The sequence below is a fragment of the Lepidochelys olivacea genome, assembly GCF_965140295.1.
Source record: "Lepidochelys olivacea isolate rLepOli2 genome assembly, chromosome: 1".
Lineage (NCBI taxonomy): Eukaryota > Metazoa > Chordata > Testudines > Cheloniidae > Lepidochelys > Lepidochelys olivacea.
The window spans coordinates 290,419,433-290,435,243 of record NC_140411.1 but is presented as its reverse complement, the minus strand read 5'-3'; the positions used below and the strand labels follow the sequence as shown (position 1 = coordinate 290,435,243).

At 40.5% G+C, this 15,811-nt stretch overlaps 1 protein-coding gene across 2 annotated transcripts in view; it reads left to right on the top strand.

Moving 5' to 3' along the window:
• Positions 1–15,811, top strand: part of HELB (DNA helicase B) — a 38,343-nt gene that overhangs the window by 19,682 nt on the left and 2,850 nt on the right. For both annotated transcript variants that reach the window (XM_084616402.1, XM_084616401.1), the window contains 6 exons: positions 34–175; positions 9,199–9,329; positions 10,513–10,597; positions 12,419–12,478; positions 13,853–14,111; positions 15,273–15,407. In XM_084616402.1, coding sequence (XP_084472528.1) covers positions 34–175; positions 9,199–9,329; positions 10,513–10,597; positions 12,419–12,478; positions 13,853–14,111; positions 15,273–15,407 — 812 coding nt within the window. The remainder of the gene's footprint in view (positions 1–33; positions 176–9,198; positions 9,330–10,512; positions 10,598–12,418; positions 12,479–13,852; positions 14,112–15,272; positions 15,408–15,811) is intronic.

Below are 15,811 nucleotides of genomic sequence, written 5' to 3'. Positions count from 1 at the left end.
ATCACAAATGCTATTAATCTCTCTCCTCTTTAGGTGATATTAGACAGTTACCCAGCATTGACCCTGGCAACATGCTCGCTGATATTTTTGAGGGTCTAAAATCTAGAGGCTGGTCTGTGGAACTGAGAACTAATCACAGAGCTGAGTCTCAGCTAATTGTAGACAATGCCACAAGGTAGGAATTTTTTTGTATATGCTAGAGGAATTTTTTTATGGAAGTCCTTTTTATTTAGTCTGCAAAATGAGACATACAATAGAATTCTGTGACTCAGTGTTTCTGTTGCAGATCTCTTATATTCATAAACCTATAACTCTGGAAAAGAAATTACAGCTGAAATATGCACACCGAGGAGCAATTTGAACAAAAACATTGAGTAAAGTATGCAAAGTTTTTTTGAATGATAAAAGATGCATATTAAATAAAAAGAACCCACCAAAATTGGAGACTTTCTTGTTCACTCTTTATAAATATAACATTTGGTCACACTGATCTCAGTGAGACTATTCATGTGAGTTAGTGTTTGCAGGCCCTGATCCTGTGAACATTTAGGCACATGAGTAGTCACAGTGCCATGTTAGGGGGCTTATTCCTTCACCCACTTACTTCCCTGGTCCTTCTCGCATGAACAGAGAGCAACAATACCCAAAGTCCAAAGGTGCAAACAATTCGATGTTTATTGGGGTGAACTTCCAGCAAGCATGATTCCAGTTTCCTTCCTTAGTATCCTCCTTCCCAGCTCTGACACCACAGAGCCTTACACCTGTGTCCCTGTTCCCATTCCTGCCCTTAGCCAAACATTATTCCAATTTCCTTACCCCCATTCCCTGTTCCCATTTCCCCCTTTAGCAAAACATGATTCCAGTTTCCGCACCCCCATTCCCTGTTCCTATCTCCCCCACCCACACACCCACGCCCTCCCTCATTGACTACAGATTATATAGTAGAACTTGAGTTCTGCTTAGCTATACCTTAACCAATCATTTTCCTGAAATTTAACTAACCAATCCTAACATATTGTAACATGATTATGTAACCAATTCTATCCCACCACCTTAATTAGTTTACACCCAGCAAAATTAATTATACAGCAGACAGGAACAATCACAGAACCAGACAGAGATTATACAGACAAACAATAGCAAAGTGAAGGAGTACTTGTGGCACCTTAGAGACTAACCAATTTATTTGAGCATGAGCTTTCGTGAGCTACAGTTCACTTCTCTGAAACCTGTCAATAGCAAAGTGGGAACTATAATGACAAGACAATACAGAAGTGAGGATTTCACATCCCAGCTATTGATAAGTGAGTTCTTGCCAGACAGGATGCTATCAAACTAAGTTTCCTTTTACATTTTCTAGGCACTTCCCTTTCTCTGGAGGTGATAGGAATACAATCCTGTCCTGATAGTGCCTAACAGCCCAATAGCACCTTATTTCAATGTGACTAGTTTGGAATGTGAGGATGTGACCGTTCGCTTCCCAGCTTATGGCTGCCTCTGTTGCTTAGCCAAAGGCCTTAGCCTAAGAATAGGGCCTCAGACTGTCACAGTAAGAAAAGGCGCTTACACCAGCAGACACTGGTTTTGATTCTTTCTTTTATACCTCTATAACTAGCCAAGTGATAAGAATACACCTAAATTCTTAGAGTATAGGCCTTTACAGACAGACCTGAATATCTATATCCTAACACTCCACCCCCTTTTTTTTTTTCTTTTTCTTTTTCTTTTGGGATCCTCCTGCCCAGGTACCCCTGGAAAAGTATAGGACATATGGCGACACATTTCCTGATAGGGCCAGGCATCAAGGTGGAAGGTGTCGATATTCCATCTGTCCCACTGCCCCTTGTGTAGTATAGTGCCCTGCACCTTCTCTCATACGGGCATACCACACCTATTCCAATTAGTGTTCCAGACTTCCCATTATAGCAGGCCCGAGAAGGTTGGGTCCGGGTTGTCTAGTACACTGTAGGGTTTGGAGGGCTTACTACATTACCTATAGATTATCTCCATATGCAACGTAACATAAGTACAGTTACCAATACAAAATCCACAGCAACACTGAGTCCTGACCACTGCAGTATGGTCCAACATCCGAGACACTCCCAAAACACTGCCTCTCCTCCTTCGACGAGGTCACGATCTTGTGTGTCCAGTTGCTGGTAGTTGCAACAAGCTGCTCCTGCAAGTTTTGCATGCTTTTGTTCCATATCATAAGTCCATTGAATGTTCACAGAGAAATGGGATATTGTCCAAACCAGCTTGACCACTTGGTATGGAATCAGGCAGTATGCCCTGGTTTGATTATTCACAGCAATAAGATTCACAGATCCATTTGTGCACCAAAGTCCAGACAGCAGCATGTAAATGTGTGTAGTTTGGTTATGGGCTGGTATAATTGTGCCCCCAGTAATATGTACATTCCCAGCAAAACACCTTATACACAGTACACCTAATTGTCCACCCCTAGCATAGGCTATTGATCTTGCTCCTCTATAGTCACAGGAGAGGGGCACATCCAAACATCTTCTATTGATTTACACTATTTTACACACCCCTCCATTGATTCCCAGTGAGCTCCTCCCCTCCTCATTAGTTCCATAGGGCTTGTGGGGGCCACCTTAGTTGCCATTCCATTTCCAGATACCACGGTAGCTATTACACAGGTGCTGGCCTCCTAGTTGAGCATTTTGCATTCCCATACACATCTTCCCCCCCCCCCCCCAGGTCAGCCTTTTGAAGCCATCCCCCACCCACATCATGAGGTTTTCTGTTCATTAAAACACAACAATGCTAGCAACAAGACAAACACCACAGACAAACGCCACAAAACATAGATCCATGGTATTCTGAGTTATTCTTCCGCTGGTGCCAGCTTGCTTGTAGAGTGTCTGAAAAAGAAAAGAAACAATTTCCACCATCCTGGTGGGGACAGACTATTGCATAATAATAATAATAATACCAACTTTCTTTTACAAATTTCCTTGCTAATAGCAGGAAAAACAGAAGAATTACTTCCAGGCTGTCCTTATTTTGTTCTATAATCAGGCTAGTGAATTACCCCACTCACTGGTCATTTATGAAATTCATGAGGTGGTGTACCTCAGTTTCCCCTCTTGTACAACAGGCCATGTTTGCAATAGTTTCTCTGCTGTACCAAGCTTTAAGTTTATTCTCAGGTAATAGCTGAGACACAGCTTCAGATTTTAGCACTGTATGCACACACACACACACCCCTTAAGGTTAACCTGTCCTCTTTATTTTCAGGCTTGACTTGTTTTTTTCACCTCCCTTTCCTGGAGGGCCTTAATCTGAGTCTTCCAGTAGCTTGTTTGCTGACCAGATGTATTCGTTATTTGCAGCTCCTTTGTGCCCATCAGCTAAGTAATTTGCATTTACACAGAGGCTTACTAGCTTGCTTCTGGATCCAAAGCTGTTAGCCGTTTAGAGAGTGTCTTAAAAGGGAAACATTCCACTTCCACTAGCGTTCTGATTACTTTCCACTTTCATCTCCTGCTCCAAAACAAACAGATCTGAAAAAGAAAGCACAACCTATTGTGGCTCCTTTTGGAGCCCTATATGGATTTTAATGAAGTACCATGTTTTGTTTTGCATTTCTTTTACCCCTTCTCCAATATACACTGCACATGTCCTGGGAAAGTGCACATTCCTTCCATATAGTTTAACCTCCATAACATTATATTAGCCATATTAATTTTACACAAGGTGTAACTGCCTCCCCCATGCCCACAGAGTTTTCATGCACACCCACCAAAGCAACAATCTAATCCCCCAGAGCCATCCCAAGGCTCAGTGTTCCCATCATTCCTCCCCTTTTCCTTTTCTTTTACCTGTGCGCGCACACACAATTCTTTTGCCTAACATCCCTTGCACTGTGATTACTCTTTTTACACAACTGTACCTCGATTACACCTTGTACAACTAGACACAACCAGGAGCAGCCAAGTTAAGTTCCAATAGAAACCCCTTACATCCTTTAGTGATTTTGATTACATTACCCAATAGTCAAATAATTTTGATCAGATTCTCTCTCTGCCTGCTGCCTGAAACAGTCCCTTATAGACCCTAACATGCCATAGGCCTTGATTCTGCAAACTGCTCTGTGCAGGGGGACCCCTCTATCCTCAGGAGCAGCTTGCAGAGTGAAGGTTTTGTTTGCAACTAGTTTTGAATTGCTGTATGAAATTTGATAAACATGGTCAGTACACTTGTCTTTATTCTGACCTTTCATTTGCAATTATACCTTTATCATGGATTTGTGGTAAACTACCATTTATAAACAGGGTGGATAAAATCAATGACTTAAAAAGAAAAAACTTTCAAATTTAATTGAAAGACATTTGTCATCTTAAAATAAACCTGTTTACAAATGAAATTTGCAGTGATGACAACCTATGATCAGGCCTAAATTTATTATCTGTTAAAATAATTTAATTAAAATAATATGTTGTAGCACTCAACCCTCCTCAAATGTTAATGGGTTACAGGTTGCCTGCTCTTTTAACTATATACAGAATTGGGGCAGGGAAACATCTTTAACTTTCAATTCATGCTTTATTAATATGCCACAGGGTATTGCAGTAAGTATCTGTTATTTCTAGTCTTTACAAATGGAGTGAATAAGGTTGCCAACCCTCCCGGTTTTGCCACGAGTCTCCCGGAATTGGGCTCTATCTCCTGGAGTCTACTGCAGCCAAACTGGGAGATTTTAGGCTGCTAAAAGTCTGGCGACGCAGCGGGGGCCCAGGGCTAAGGCTGCCTGCCTGCCCTGGCCCTGCGCTGCTCCCAGAAGGGGCCAGCATGTTCCTGTGGCCCCTGAGGGGGGGCAGGGGTCTCCATGTGCTGCCCGCGCCCCAAGTGCTGACTCCACAGCTTTCATTGGCCAGGAACTGTGGGCAATGGGAGCTGCGGGGGCAGCCGCATAGGGGCCGCAGGGACATGCTGCCCGCTTCTGGGAGTGGCGTGCGGGTGGGGTAGTGTGTGGAGCCTCCTGGCCCCGCTTACCTCTGGCAGCTCCCAGTTGGTGGTGCAGCGGGGCTAGGCAGTCTCTGCTCCCATTGGCCATAGTTCCTGGCCAATGGGATCTGTGGAATTGGCGCTCAGGGCATGGGCAGTGCGCAGGGCAGGGACATCCCAGCCACTTCTGGGAGCAGCGCGGGGCCAGTGCAACCAGGAGCTGCCTGCACCCCAACCCCTTGCTCCAGCCCTGAGTCCCCTCCTGCACCCAAACTTCCTCCCAGAGATCGCACCCCTCACTCCCTTCAGCACCCCAATCACTTGACCCAGCTCTGAGCTCCCTTCTGGACCCTGCACCCCAAACCTCTGCCCCAGGCTCAGCTGAGCCCCCTCCCACATTCCAACCCCCTCGGCTCCAGCACAGAGCCCACATCCCCTACCACACTCCAAACCTCTGCCCGAGGTGGGTGGGAGAGAGCGAGCAATAGAGGGAGATGGGATGGAGTGAGCAGGGCAGGTCCTTGGAGAAGGGGTGAGGCAAAGGGCAGGAGCGGGGTAAGAGCATTTGGGTTTGTGTGATCAGATGGTAACCCAAGGAGCGAATGCTGGTAATTACATTTTTCCAAATATCAGTACTTTCAGTTTTTGTTGTGAAGAAAAGCTTTTCCTTTACTACTTTTGGTTTCAGTTAGCTAGCAGGTGCAAAGACAATATTTTCTTTATTTGGTCTAGCTAATTCAAAGTTGAAAAACTGACTGGGAATAAAAAAACCAATGGAAGAGGAAACCAACCTTGTCTTTTCTAATCTATGAATAAAAAACATGTGAGAATGAGCTCTACTAATTCTACAAATGTGAAGTTGATAGGGCTAGATTTTGAAAGGTATTTAGGCACTTTAACATGCAGATAGGGGACTAGAGAGATTTTCAAAAGCACCTGAAGTTAGGCTCCCAGTGGGATTTTCAGAAGTGTCTATCTGCATCTTTAGGGACCTAAATATCTTTATGCAGGGTTCACGTTTTGTATCTTGTGCGGGCTAAGCTTATTGCACTCATCAGGGGCTTTTTGCATCCCTCCATTGTAGCCCACAAGCTGTTTGTGTGCCACTTTCGCACTCCCCTCTTTCAGGAAATCCTTGCAACTTCTCCACCATAGCTGGGGCTCTGTGGCCCTTTCCCCCTATGCCTGGGCTCTGTCTCTCCCTGTCACGTGCCAGGATCCTCCAATTTCCTCCTCTCACTACAAGGGTCTTTGTGCCTCATTCCCTCCTCCTTCACATACCAGGGTCTCCCTTTCTTCCCCCCCATGCTAGGGGCTGTGTGCATGCCCCCACCATTCTCCTCGTCTTCTATTGCCTGAATTTAGGTGTCAACATGTTGGGAGAATGTGCAGAGAGAAGTTGAGTATTGTTATGCTGGAAAGCTTTAATGGTGCCCTCAACCAGTTCTTTGAGTTATAGACAGTTGCAGAGGTGCTTGAAGCAGGGGCTATGCTCACCAGATGGCAAGAGCTCCATGTGTCATCTTATTTTTTCCCCTTTCAGTTTTCCAATTTTCCAAAAATCGATAGGATTATTGCATATTATGCCTAGAATATTCACTGAAATTTTCGAATTGATCATATGTGGCATTCAAAAGTTATCACTTTACAGACAGACAGCAACTAGTGCTATTGAGTTGATAAGGCATAGACAAGATTTTGGCTCAAAAATGGCCCCTGTTGACCACAAACAATCAATTCACTAATTACAGTTAATTCCTCCTTTGTATAATCAGTTATATTTTGAATTTAAAACTGTTTTGGTAAACCTTTTTTTCTGATGTATCCAGCAACTTTTATCCAGCAACAGTTTTTCTTTAACTAATAACCATTTTAAAATGCTGTTTTTGTGCATTTTTAATTCTAATGTCCATTCAAATGCAGATTGACATAAATACCAAGTAAAAAATTATCCTATAGCAAATAAGACATTTGTCGTTCACCATTTTCTAACATAAGAAATTTAAAAATTAAGAATCTGAGTAATTGTACATTGAGATGTATAATTGCTTAAATAAATACACTATATCTTCCTCGTTAACAAAAATAAGTGCCAAATGTAGTATAAAAAGGGTATATATATTTACCGTAGAACATTAGAAATACGAATACCTCAGGAATGGAGGTTGTTTGTAACTCTGAATATGACATTATGGTGGTTCTTTCAAAAGTTTACAACTGAGCATTCACTAATACAGCTTTGAAACTTTACTATGAAAAAGAAAAATGCTGCCCTTCCCCCCCCCCCCTTTTTATTTTTACATGTAACACAGTACTACGCTGTATTTGCTTTTTTTGGGTCTTGTCTGCTGCTACCTGATTGTGTACTTCCGGTTCCAAATGAGGTATGTAGTTGCCTGGTCAGTTTGTAACTCTGATGCTCATAACTCTGAGGGTCTACTGGAGTTGCAAATCAGTGTTTTATTTGTTATACCAAGCAATGAGAATGACCTCTTCTTTAGGAAAGTAATTAAAAAGTTCAAATATAAAACAAGATTAAAATCGATTATTTAAATGCTGATTTACAACACTTTTTTTAAATAATAAATCAATCCATCCTAATGATAAATGCAACAAATGGCAACTTCTAAGAATTGACTAAAATACAACTAATATTTAGGTTATTAGACCCATGTAACCATATCTTTCTGCTTAAGTATAAGTTTTTTCTTTAATTTTTTCCCTTAACACTCAACATTTAATATTGACAGGTTTCAGAGTAACAGCCGTGTTGGTCTGTATTCGCAAAAAGAAAAGAGTACTTGTGGCACCTTAGAGACTAACCAATTTATTTGAGCATAAGCTTTCGTGAGCTACAGCTCACTTCATCGGATGCATACTGTGGAAAGTACAGAAGATCTTTTTATACACACAAAGCATGAAAAAATGAGTGTTTACCACTACAAAAGGTTTTCTCTCCCCCTACCCCACTCTCCTGCTGGTAATAGCTTATCTAAAGTGATCACTCTCCTTACAATGTGTATGATAATCAAGGTGGGCCAATTCCAGCACAAATCTAGGGTTTAACAAGAACGTCTGGGGGGGAGGTAGGAAAAAACAAGGGGAAATAGGTTACCTTGCATAATGACTTAGCCACTCCCAGTCTCTATTCAAGCCTAAGTTAATTGTATCCAAGGAAATGGCCCAACTTGATTATCATACACACTGTAAGGAGAGTGGTCACTTTAGATAAGCTATTACCAGCAGGAGAGTGGGGTGGGGGGAGAGAGAACCTTTTGTAGTGGTAAACGCCCATTTTTTCATGCTGTGTGTGTATAAAAAGATCTTCTGTACTTTCCACAGTATGCATCCAATGAAGTAAGCTGTAGCTCACGAAAGCTTATGCTCAGATAAATTGGTTAGTCTCTAAGGTGCCACAAGTACTCCTTTTTGCGAACATTTAATATTGTCATTCATTTTATTGACTTAGGCTCTGAACACGTGAATACTTTAAGCTTGTGCGTAACTTTCAGCAAACAAGTAATCCTGTTGATTTCAGTGTGACTACTCATGTTCTTAAAATAAAGAACATGCCTAAGTGTTTGAAAAATTGAGGTCTTGGGGCCCTGTCATGCAAGGGGTTGAGTGTCCTCTTCACTCTTTGACTTTAACAGTTCAGGGCACTCTGAAACTTTCAGGACTGGGCCCTTATAGAGAATCAAGTGCTGTAGCCAGTTATTCACAAAATTTACCGCTGCCAATTAGTGTGTTTTCTTCTGTAGTATTCTGACTTCCCACACCAGGACACTATCTGGTTACTAAATAACAATTGCAGCATTGCAGGATTTAGAAATTAAAGAAATACTAATACTTTACTGTGATTTTTAGTTATGATCAAAAGCTTTTTCATTGTCTATATTGGGGTAGTCAATAGGTGGACCTCAGGCCAAATCCAGACAGCTGGACGCTTTTGAATGGATCACAAAATCTTTTTATTTACTTATTGTTATAATTGTTGTTTTTATATTATTTTTCTCTGGAGTCTGGACCTTGACTATACCTTGACCAAGAAATTTGAATCTTGACAAAAAAAAAATTTGATTACCATTTGTCTATATTTTATAGAGGTTAAAGGAGTTATCCATAAAATTGTATAAGTAAACTTAACTGTGATGCAAACGGTGGAGCTGCACAGCTAGAATGCTTTAGTATTAAACTATTTTTGTCTTTTTTTTTGTGGTTAAGAATCTCTCAGCGAAAATTCCCAGAGTTTGACTCAATGATCAAAGTCTGTGATTGGAGTGAAACGTTGACAATGCCAAGCCCCGAGAAGAAATTTATTTATGTTGTTTTGCCTTCTGGACATGGTGCTCACTGTATGTTTGTATACTCAGTTAACAATTTGTTAATATTGCAAAAACTCTCATTTTTTCCTTTTGCAAAGTGTAACATATTTAACTGACATAAAATCAGTTTTATGTACTATATTGCAGGAATGAACCATTTCAGTAAATTTGAATTGGTCTAAATTATATGAAATTAGATTTTCAGTTATTTATCTTCTGACTTACGAGCTTACCCTTCAGGAATTAAATGCATGTACAGCAGTTTAAAAAAACCCAATTAAATGGATAAATAGTTATTTATATCAAATTACTGTAAGGGGTACCATGGCACCAGGTAGTTGTGATGGGAATGGTGCAGAAGGCTCTATAGCTTAAGACCACTGTTTTCAAAAGTTTATCACTATTATCAGGAGCCAATTTGAGAGAACTTTAAATGAGGCTGGATTTCTAGAGGATAGGTGCTTGATCTGACAGGACCATGGGTTAGTTTTTTTGGGGAGCTGGTGGCAAGGCCATCAACTCTAGATTTTGCTTCCATCCTGTTTGTCAACAGCGTTCATTTTTTTTATTTTTAGGGTCTTTTGTTTGTTAGCCTTTGAAATATTTTACATATAGCAAAATACAACTGTAGTGATAACACTTATGGTTTGTTTTGGGTTTCTTTTTAAAGACCTCCTAACCCCACCCCCAAATATAATATGGGGAAAGGAAAGTAATTGTCATGGTATTAATGTGTTCCAGTTTCTTAAGAAAGTTATTCAGTGGACAGAACACTTACATTTATTTTCATATGGGCTATGTTACAAAGTTCAAACGTCTAGTTTTAGGGCTTTTTTTTCCAAAATGTAATACTTAAATCCCCGATAAACTGTCCAGTCAAAGGATAACTCCAGAGGTTTATTTTCTTTTAATGGGGGGAATATATTGTAAAAAGCCATGTAGCCTAGGGGAGCAAGAGGTTTTTCCCATGTCTTTTTCAGCACCATCGTCCCCCAGATTTGAGATATGGGACATCTGCATTGCTTGCCACAATTGTTATTTTATTTATTTATTTTTGTTTAAATGAAGCTTCCTATTTCAGGTAACCAAAATTTAGCACACTGGGGAATTGAAGCAGGTTAAATAAGCAAATTCTGTTTTCATATTGAATTGTATTTTTTTCTCTTAAATTATTTATTGTTCTACACACTTAATTTTCTTTGTCCATTATCAGATTTGCAAACTGCCATAAAAACTTTACTTGAAAAAGGACCTGGACTACAAGATGCCAAACAATCACAGTTCATTGCTTTCAGAAGGTATCAAAGCATGTGTGCAGACTTTGAAAGAACTCTTGCTAGCATCTTTGTTCTAAAAACAGAGTAAAAGAGACTGGAGGTGGTACTGGCGAAAATAGGCCAGTTATCTTCTCTCTCTGGCTTAGATTTATTTTTTTAATATGGAATGTTGATAGCTTAGTTTTCTACTGCTAATTTATGTGGTTCCTTTTGCACTATGTACTTTGCCAGAAACTATCCACATGGATGTTCATGTTCATCCTGGGGACAAGTAGCTCTCTGCTCAGGGTGCTTTGAGGACATCAACATTTCACATGCCAGTAGACATCAACATTTCACATGCCACATGAGTGATAACAAGCTGTCTTTCAGACTTGAATTGGAATAGCGTTCCTTATTCAGTTTCTGACTCCCAGCTTGTACCTTTTGACCAGCTTTATAAGCTAATTAAGATGATTCTTGGTCTTCTAAATTCCTTATGATCTATTTTTCTTCACAATCTAGTCTCATGTTAACGTTGTTAAGCTGTTCTAGTGCCAAGCAAATAATAATTCTCTACAAGCTTAATTGTCTCTTACGCACCCATATCTCAGTTTTTCAATTGTCCATATTACATTACAAAATATTTATCATTTTGTAATTTTAATTTTCCAAATAATTACTGGAGTATTCATTGTACCACACAAGGTAATCTACAGTGGGAATGCTGTTGCAAGGGGTCATGGCCTTATTTGTCTTTTCAGCCAGGTCTGTTGCTCCTAAGATTAGTTCATTGCCTGTGCACGTTTCTTCAGATTGCAATTGCATTTTTACTTATTTCCAGACTGCGTTAGTATCTAGGTGGCTGGTAATTTAAAAGCCCCCTCCAACCTCCAAAACTTTTTGCCTAGTGCAAATGAGACACAAAATCAATAGTTGAGAGGCTGTATTTCTGACTTTGCCTCAGATTTTTTGTGTGACATTGTGCTAGTTATTTAATCTCCAAAAATGGGATAATATCTGCCTGACTCTCACAGGAGTGCTTTGAAGCTAAATTGATTATTTGTAAAATGCTTTGCGATCCTCTAATGTAAACCATGTAATAAGAGAAATTGTTGATCTAATATCCAATAGGAACCAAGCCTGCAGCATTAAATTGTAAAGAAAATTGATCATCTTCTGATGCTTTTCTTGGGGGAGGGGCAGAATTTGGAGTTGTAAAAACCCCAAATTCTAAAACATTAGTAGTGATTTCTGGATATTTTACCTATATTTTATTTATATTGTGAACACGAAGTGGCTCTGAAGTTGTTTGTTTTTAATTTTCTGGTCAGCTTTGAAGAGGATCTTTCAGAATATTTATCATCAGACCTGAGTCCTCTAAATTCTACCACACTGTTCTTGATTAAGCTCCATTTAAATGTACTATTTAGCAAATCTTGTGGGAACATAATCTGCAATGACAAGATTTTAAGAGTTCTTAAGACCTCCAAGTTTCCAGAAAAGAAACATGAAAATGCTGGACTCCTTTTAGTTCCAAAGAGTCTATGGACAGACGAGCACTAATACCTGAATATACTAATTCTTGTTTTGCTGTGCTGTCTTGGAAGCAAACCCAGTTTACCTAGGTATACTTTTTGCAAGCTGCTTGCCTTACAACTTCTGGAATTAAAATAAAACAAAACTGTTCTTTTTGCAGCAGCATCTTCTGAACTCAAATGCTTTTTGTAATGGTCAGTAGAAGATTGTCATTGCTAAATACGTGTCCTCTTTCAGTTTGAACACACTTGTTTCTAGATAAATGTCCATTATTTTTTGTACATGCCTTCTGTTGGTAACATTGTGCCTCTTTCATGTTTGTAGGCAAGATTGTGATCTAATAAATGAACTCTGTTGTCAGCACTATTCAAAACATTTAACCAGGTAAGACAATGTTTTGAGTCTAAAGGTTTATAGTGTGTATACATTTGCCTTTTCTCCCTTCATCTTATTTTATGTTTTAAAATTGTTTCATGCAAGGGGCCAACATTCTAAATACACTAAATGAAAATATTTTAAACTTGAAAAATTGTTTTTTGTACAATGCGTTGTTTGGCATGTCCTCTAATTGCCACCTGAACAGCCAGCAGAAAGGTTCCGTGACATTTCTGGAAGTTTGATGAAAACCCTTGGGTCTTGGCTAGTGATCCTCTCTCTCGTTAAAAGAGGTGTTAATGTCCTAAAGTCAAGTTTTTTGTGAGCTGTTGCTCAGCATTAAAGTTGACCAGCAAACAATGAGTTACAGCTATTTTTTGGTGCTGTGACAGGACATGCCTATCATACTCCTGCCTCTTCCACAAACGCAGACCACTCTGAGACCTTCTTATTGATAACGTTGGCATATACTTTATTTACAGTGTCTGTCCTTCCACCAATACAGATCAGTGCATTGACACCTTTGCACTGTTTTCCAGCTTTCTGGCCTCTCTCCTGACAAGGGTTGGATTGAAGTGCCTCTACTCAGAGAACTCCCCTAGAAGGCTCCCCTAGCCGCTTCTCTCTCTCCTTTCCTCTTCCAGAACCTTTTTCTTGTGCTCTTTTAACCCCAGTTACCAGGCACACCTGTGACCAATGAGGCCCTCCTTGAGGAAACCTAATTGGTGCTAACAGTGATGAGAGTGCTGAAGCAAGGTCCACCAGGGTATAAATTTAGACTACAGATTGAAGGGTAGTATATAGTTTTATCTCCTGTTGGTATAAGTGAGAGAGAGGACTGAATAAATTGCTTGGGTAGATTATGATCTCTGTGTAGTAACCAAATTTCTAAGTATTGTTCGTCCAGTATCTTCTTGTCCCTGCTTATCACCCAATGGGAAAATTTGCTCACCTTCAGGATGATTCCTGTTCCTGCTCATTGTCCCTCTGCCTCCCAAACCAACTATCTTCTCCCATTACTTGCCTTTCTTCTCTGTGCATTTCTCTCCCAAAGGCAAGTCCCTTCCACTCCCTTCTCTATGCAAGTTGCTAAAATGATCAGTTGCAAAATAGTCATGACTTCAGCATTAACCCTTCAGTGAGATAGGAGAGTTCTTACCTCTTGGAGCCATCACTTCAGATGGTCCTTTCATAGAGTCAGGAAGCCCATCTATGTTTATATTTAGAAGATTATCTTCACAATTACGAAGGCTAGCAATTTTATTTTTAAATGAAAGCTTAGTGTGCATATCTGAATTGGTCATATGAGCCACACAAATACGTTGAATGAATTGCAAATAAATATTCGTTTTGTTTCATTTTTTCCTGCCTCTCCTGATTCAGAAACCATAAAAATCGAATAGTGTTCCAATGTGATGACAAAATTTGTTCCACGAGAAATGCCTATCTCAAGGACCTTCTTCCAAAAAATAGCACAGCTTGCACAAGGGAAAGTGACTCTCAGAATCCTAATCAATGTGAATGCAGAGGATGCTGTGGAAGAAAAGCCTTCCTGAGTGGACAAAAGCTACCTTGTGATCTTGGGGGCAGTGCTGAGGATGACAGACGACTGTGCAACGGAGAAATATTTTTCATAACAGATGTATGTATTCTTTTGAAAGATTAATAATTAATTGTTAGGATTTACACAAAATATCTGGCTACAGTCTTCATTGAGGCACAGTTCCTTTAGCCCACAGTATACATTTGACATCACAACATGCTCATGTGATTCAGCATTCTTGTCACAAAAAAGAACTAGAATTGCAATAGCAGAGATTTTGGCAGAATGTTGTGGGGAAACTTCTTCAGCACCTGGCCTGACTTGTCCAGTGCTATGAACCCCTTGCTGTTATGAGTTTCTTTCAAATGTGAGTGTCTGGGTTGTTTGTTTTTGTTTTTTTTTAATTGCAGTAAATATGGTATTATCTTTAGGACAAACACTTGGTTAAAAACCTGAGAACTGGCTTCTCCCTCTTGGGTTTGAAGGAAATGCTGAGGAAGGAGGGTTTATGGCTGCCGGGTAGTGGGACCAGGTAGGCCAGGGAGTCATTTCACAACAATTCAGGGGCGGGGAGGGACAAAGTTGCATCAGCATCCCCATTTTCACTTTCCTGCTGAGGCCACTGTTGCTTGAGGGGGTCAGAGGGTGGTCCCATCCCAGAAGAGGATGAGGAGATGGTAGGCTGGTTCTGTCCTCAGGAATATGGGCATGGGGTAGTCCTCACCAATGGCTAGGGGCTTAGCTCATTCTGCACTCAGCTCCAGATGCTGTTGTGGCTTTCTATATAGCTGGTGCTGCCAACATGAGAATTAGGAACCTTGGCCTGGCCCTGCCCAGCCTGCCCCACAGTGGCCCCTGTGGGCCTGGGGTAGATACTGCAATACTGGCTGGAAAGGGGATATGAGAAATTTTGGGAAGGGGCAATTGGTCCCCCACCAATGAGGCCCCTGCAGGTAGGGACAGCAGTCAGAAACCAGATCTTCTGGGGACTAGTAGCTAAAAAGCAGGAGTGGAGACAAACTTGAATAAAGGACAGCAAGTTATTTCCTTACAGGGTGTTTGTTTTGAAATAGGGGAGGAGTCAACTGAGACTTCTATCATCACATATGCTTTCTTTGAATTAAGCCTATTGTGCAGTTGTTGTTGAAAGAACTGGGTCAGTTAATGATTCCATAGCTACAGCCTTTTAAACTGTGTACATGTTGATCTGATTTCTACTACAACCTAGTCATGAAGTCTCCTCACATGCTGGTTCTATAGGATGTAGAAGTCAATAGGTGTCGTTTATTGACCATCAGCAGCACGTATGGCTCCAAATTCACTGTGGTGTATGAGGCACTGAGGAGAGAGTGTCAAATAAGGCATGCATGGGCCAGAACTATTCACACATTTCAGGTAAGAACTGTAATTCAGCACAGTTATGTCAACCAGTAAAAAGCCTGACTGCAGTGTTGCTCTGTAATTTCACGGGAAGATTTGGTTTTAGGAGCACCCTTAAGACATAAAGTCCTTAAAGATAACATAGGAACAACTTTGGGGTGTGAGGGAAGGAAGTGGTGTGACACTGGCTCTTTGGTTTACCCTCCCACTGGGATTAGCTGAGTAGCTTTACAGTAAGTCTGAATGAAGGCACTGATTGATCCAATGGAAATTAACTTACTATCCAGTAATACTTAAAAAAAATAAAAATGTTACATAAGTTGACTAGTCTAAATCAAATTCCATCATAGACATCCAGTATTATGAAGCATTAGTTACTCCATTTTCTGCAGGCAAGTGGGATGTGTGAATGTAGTTGA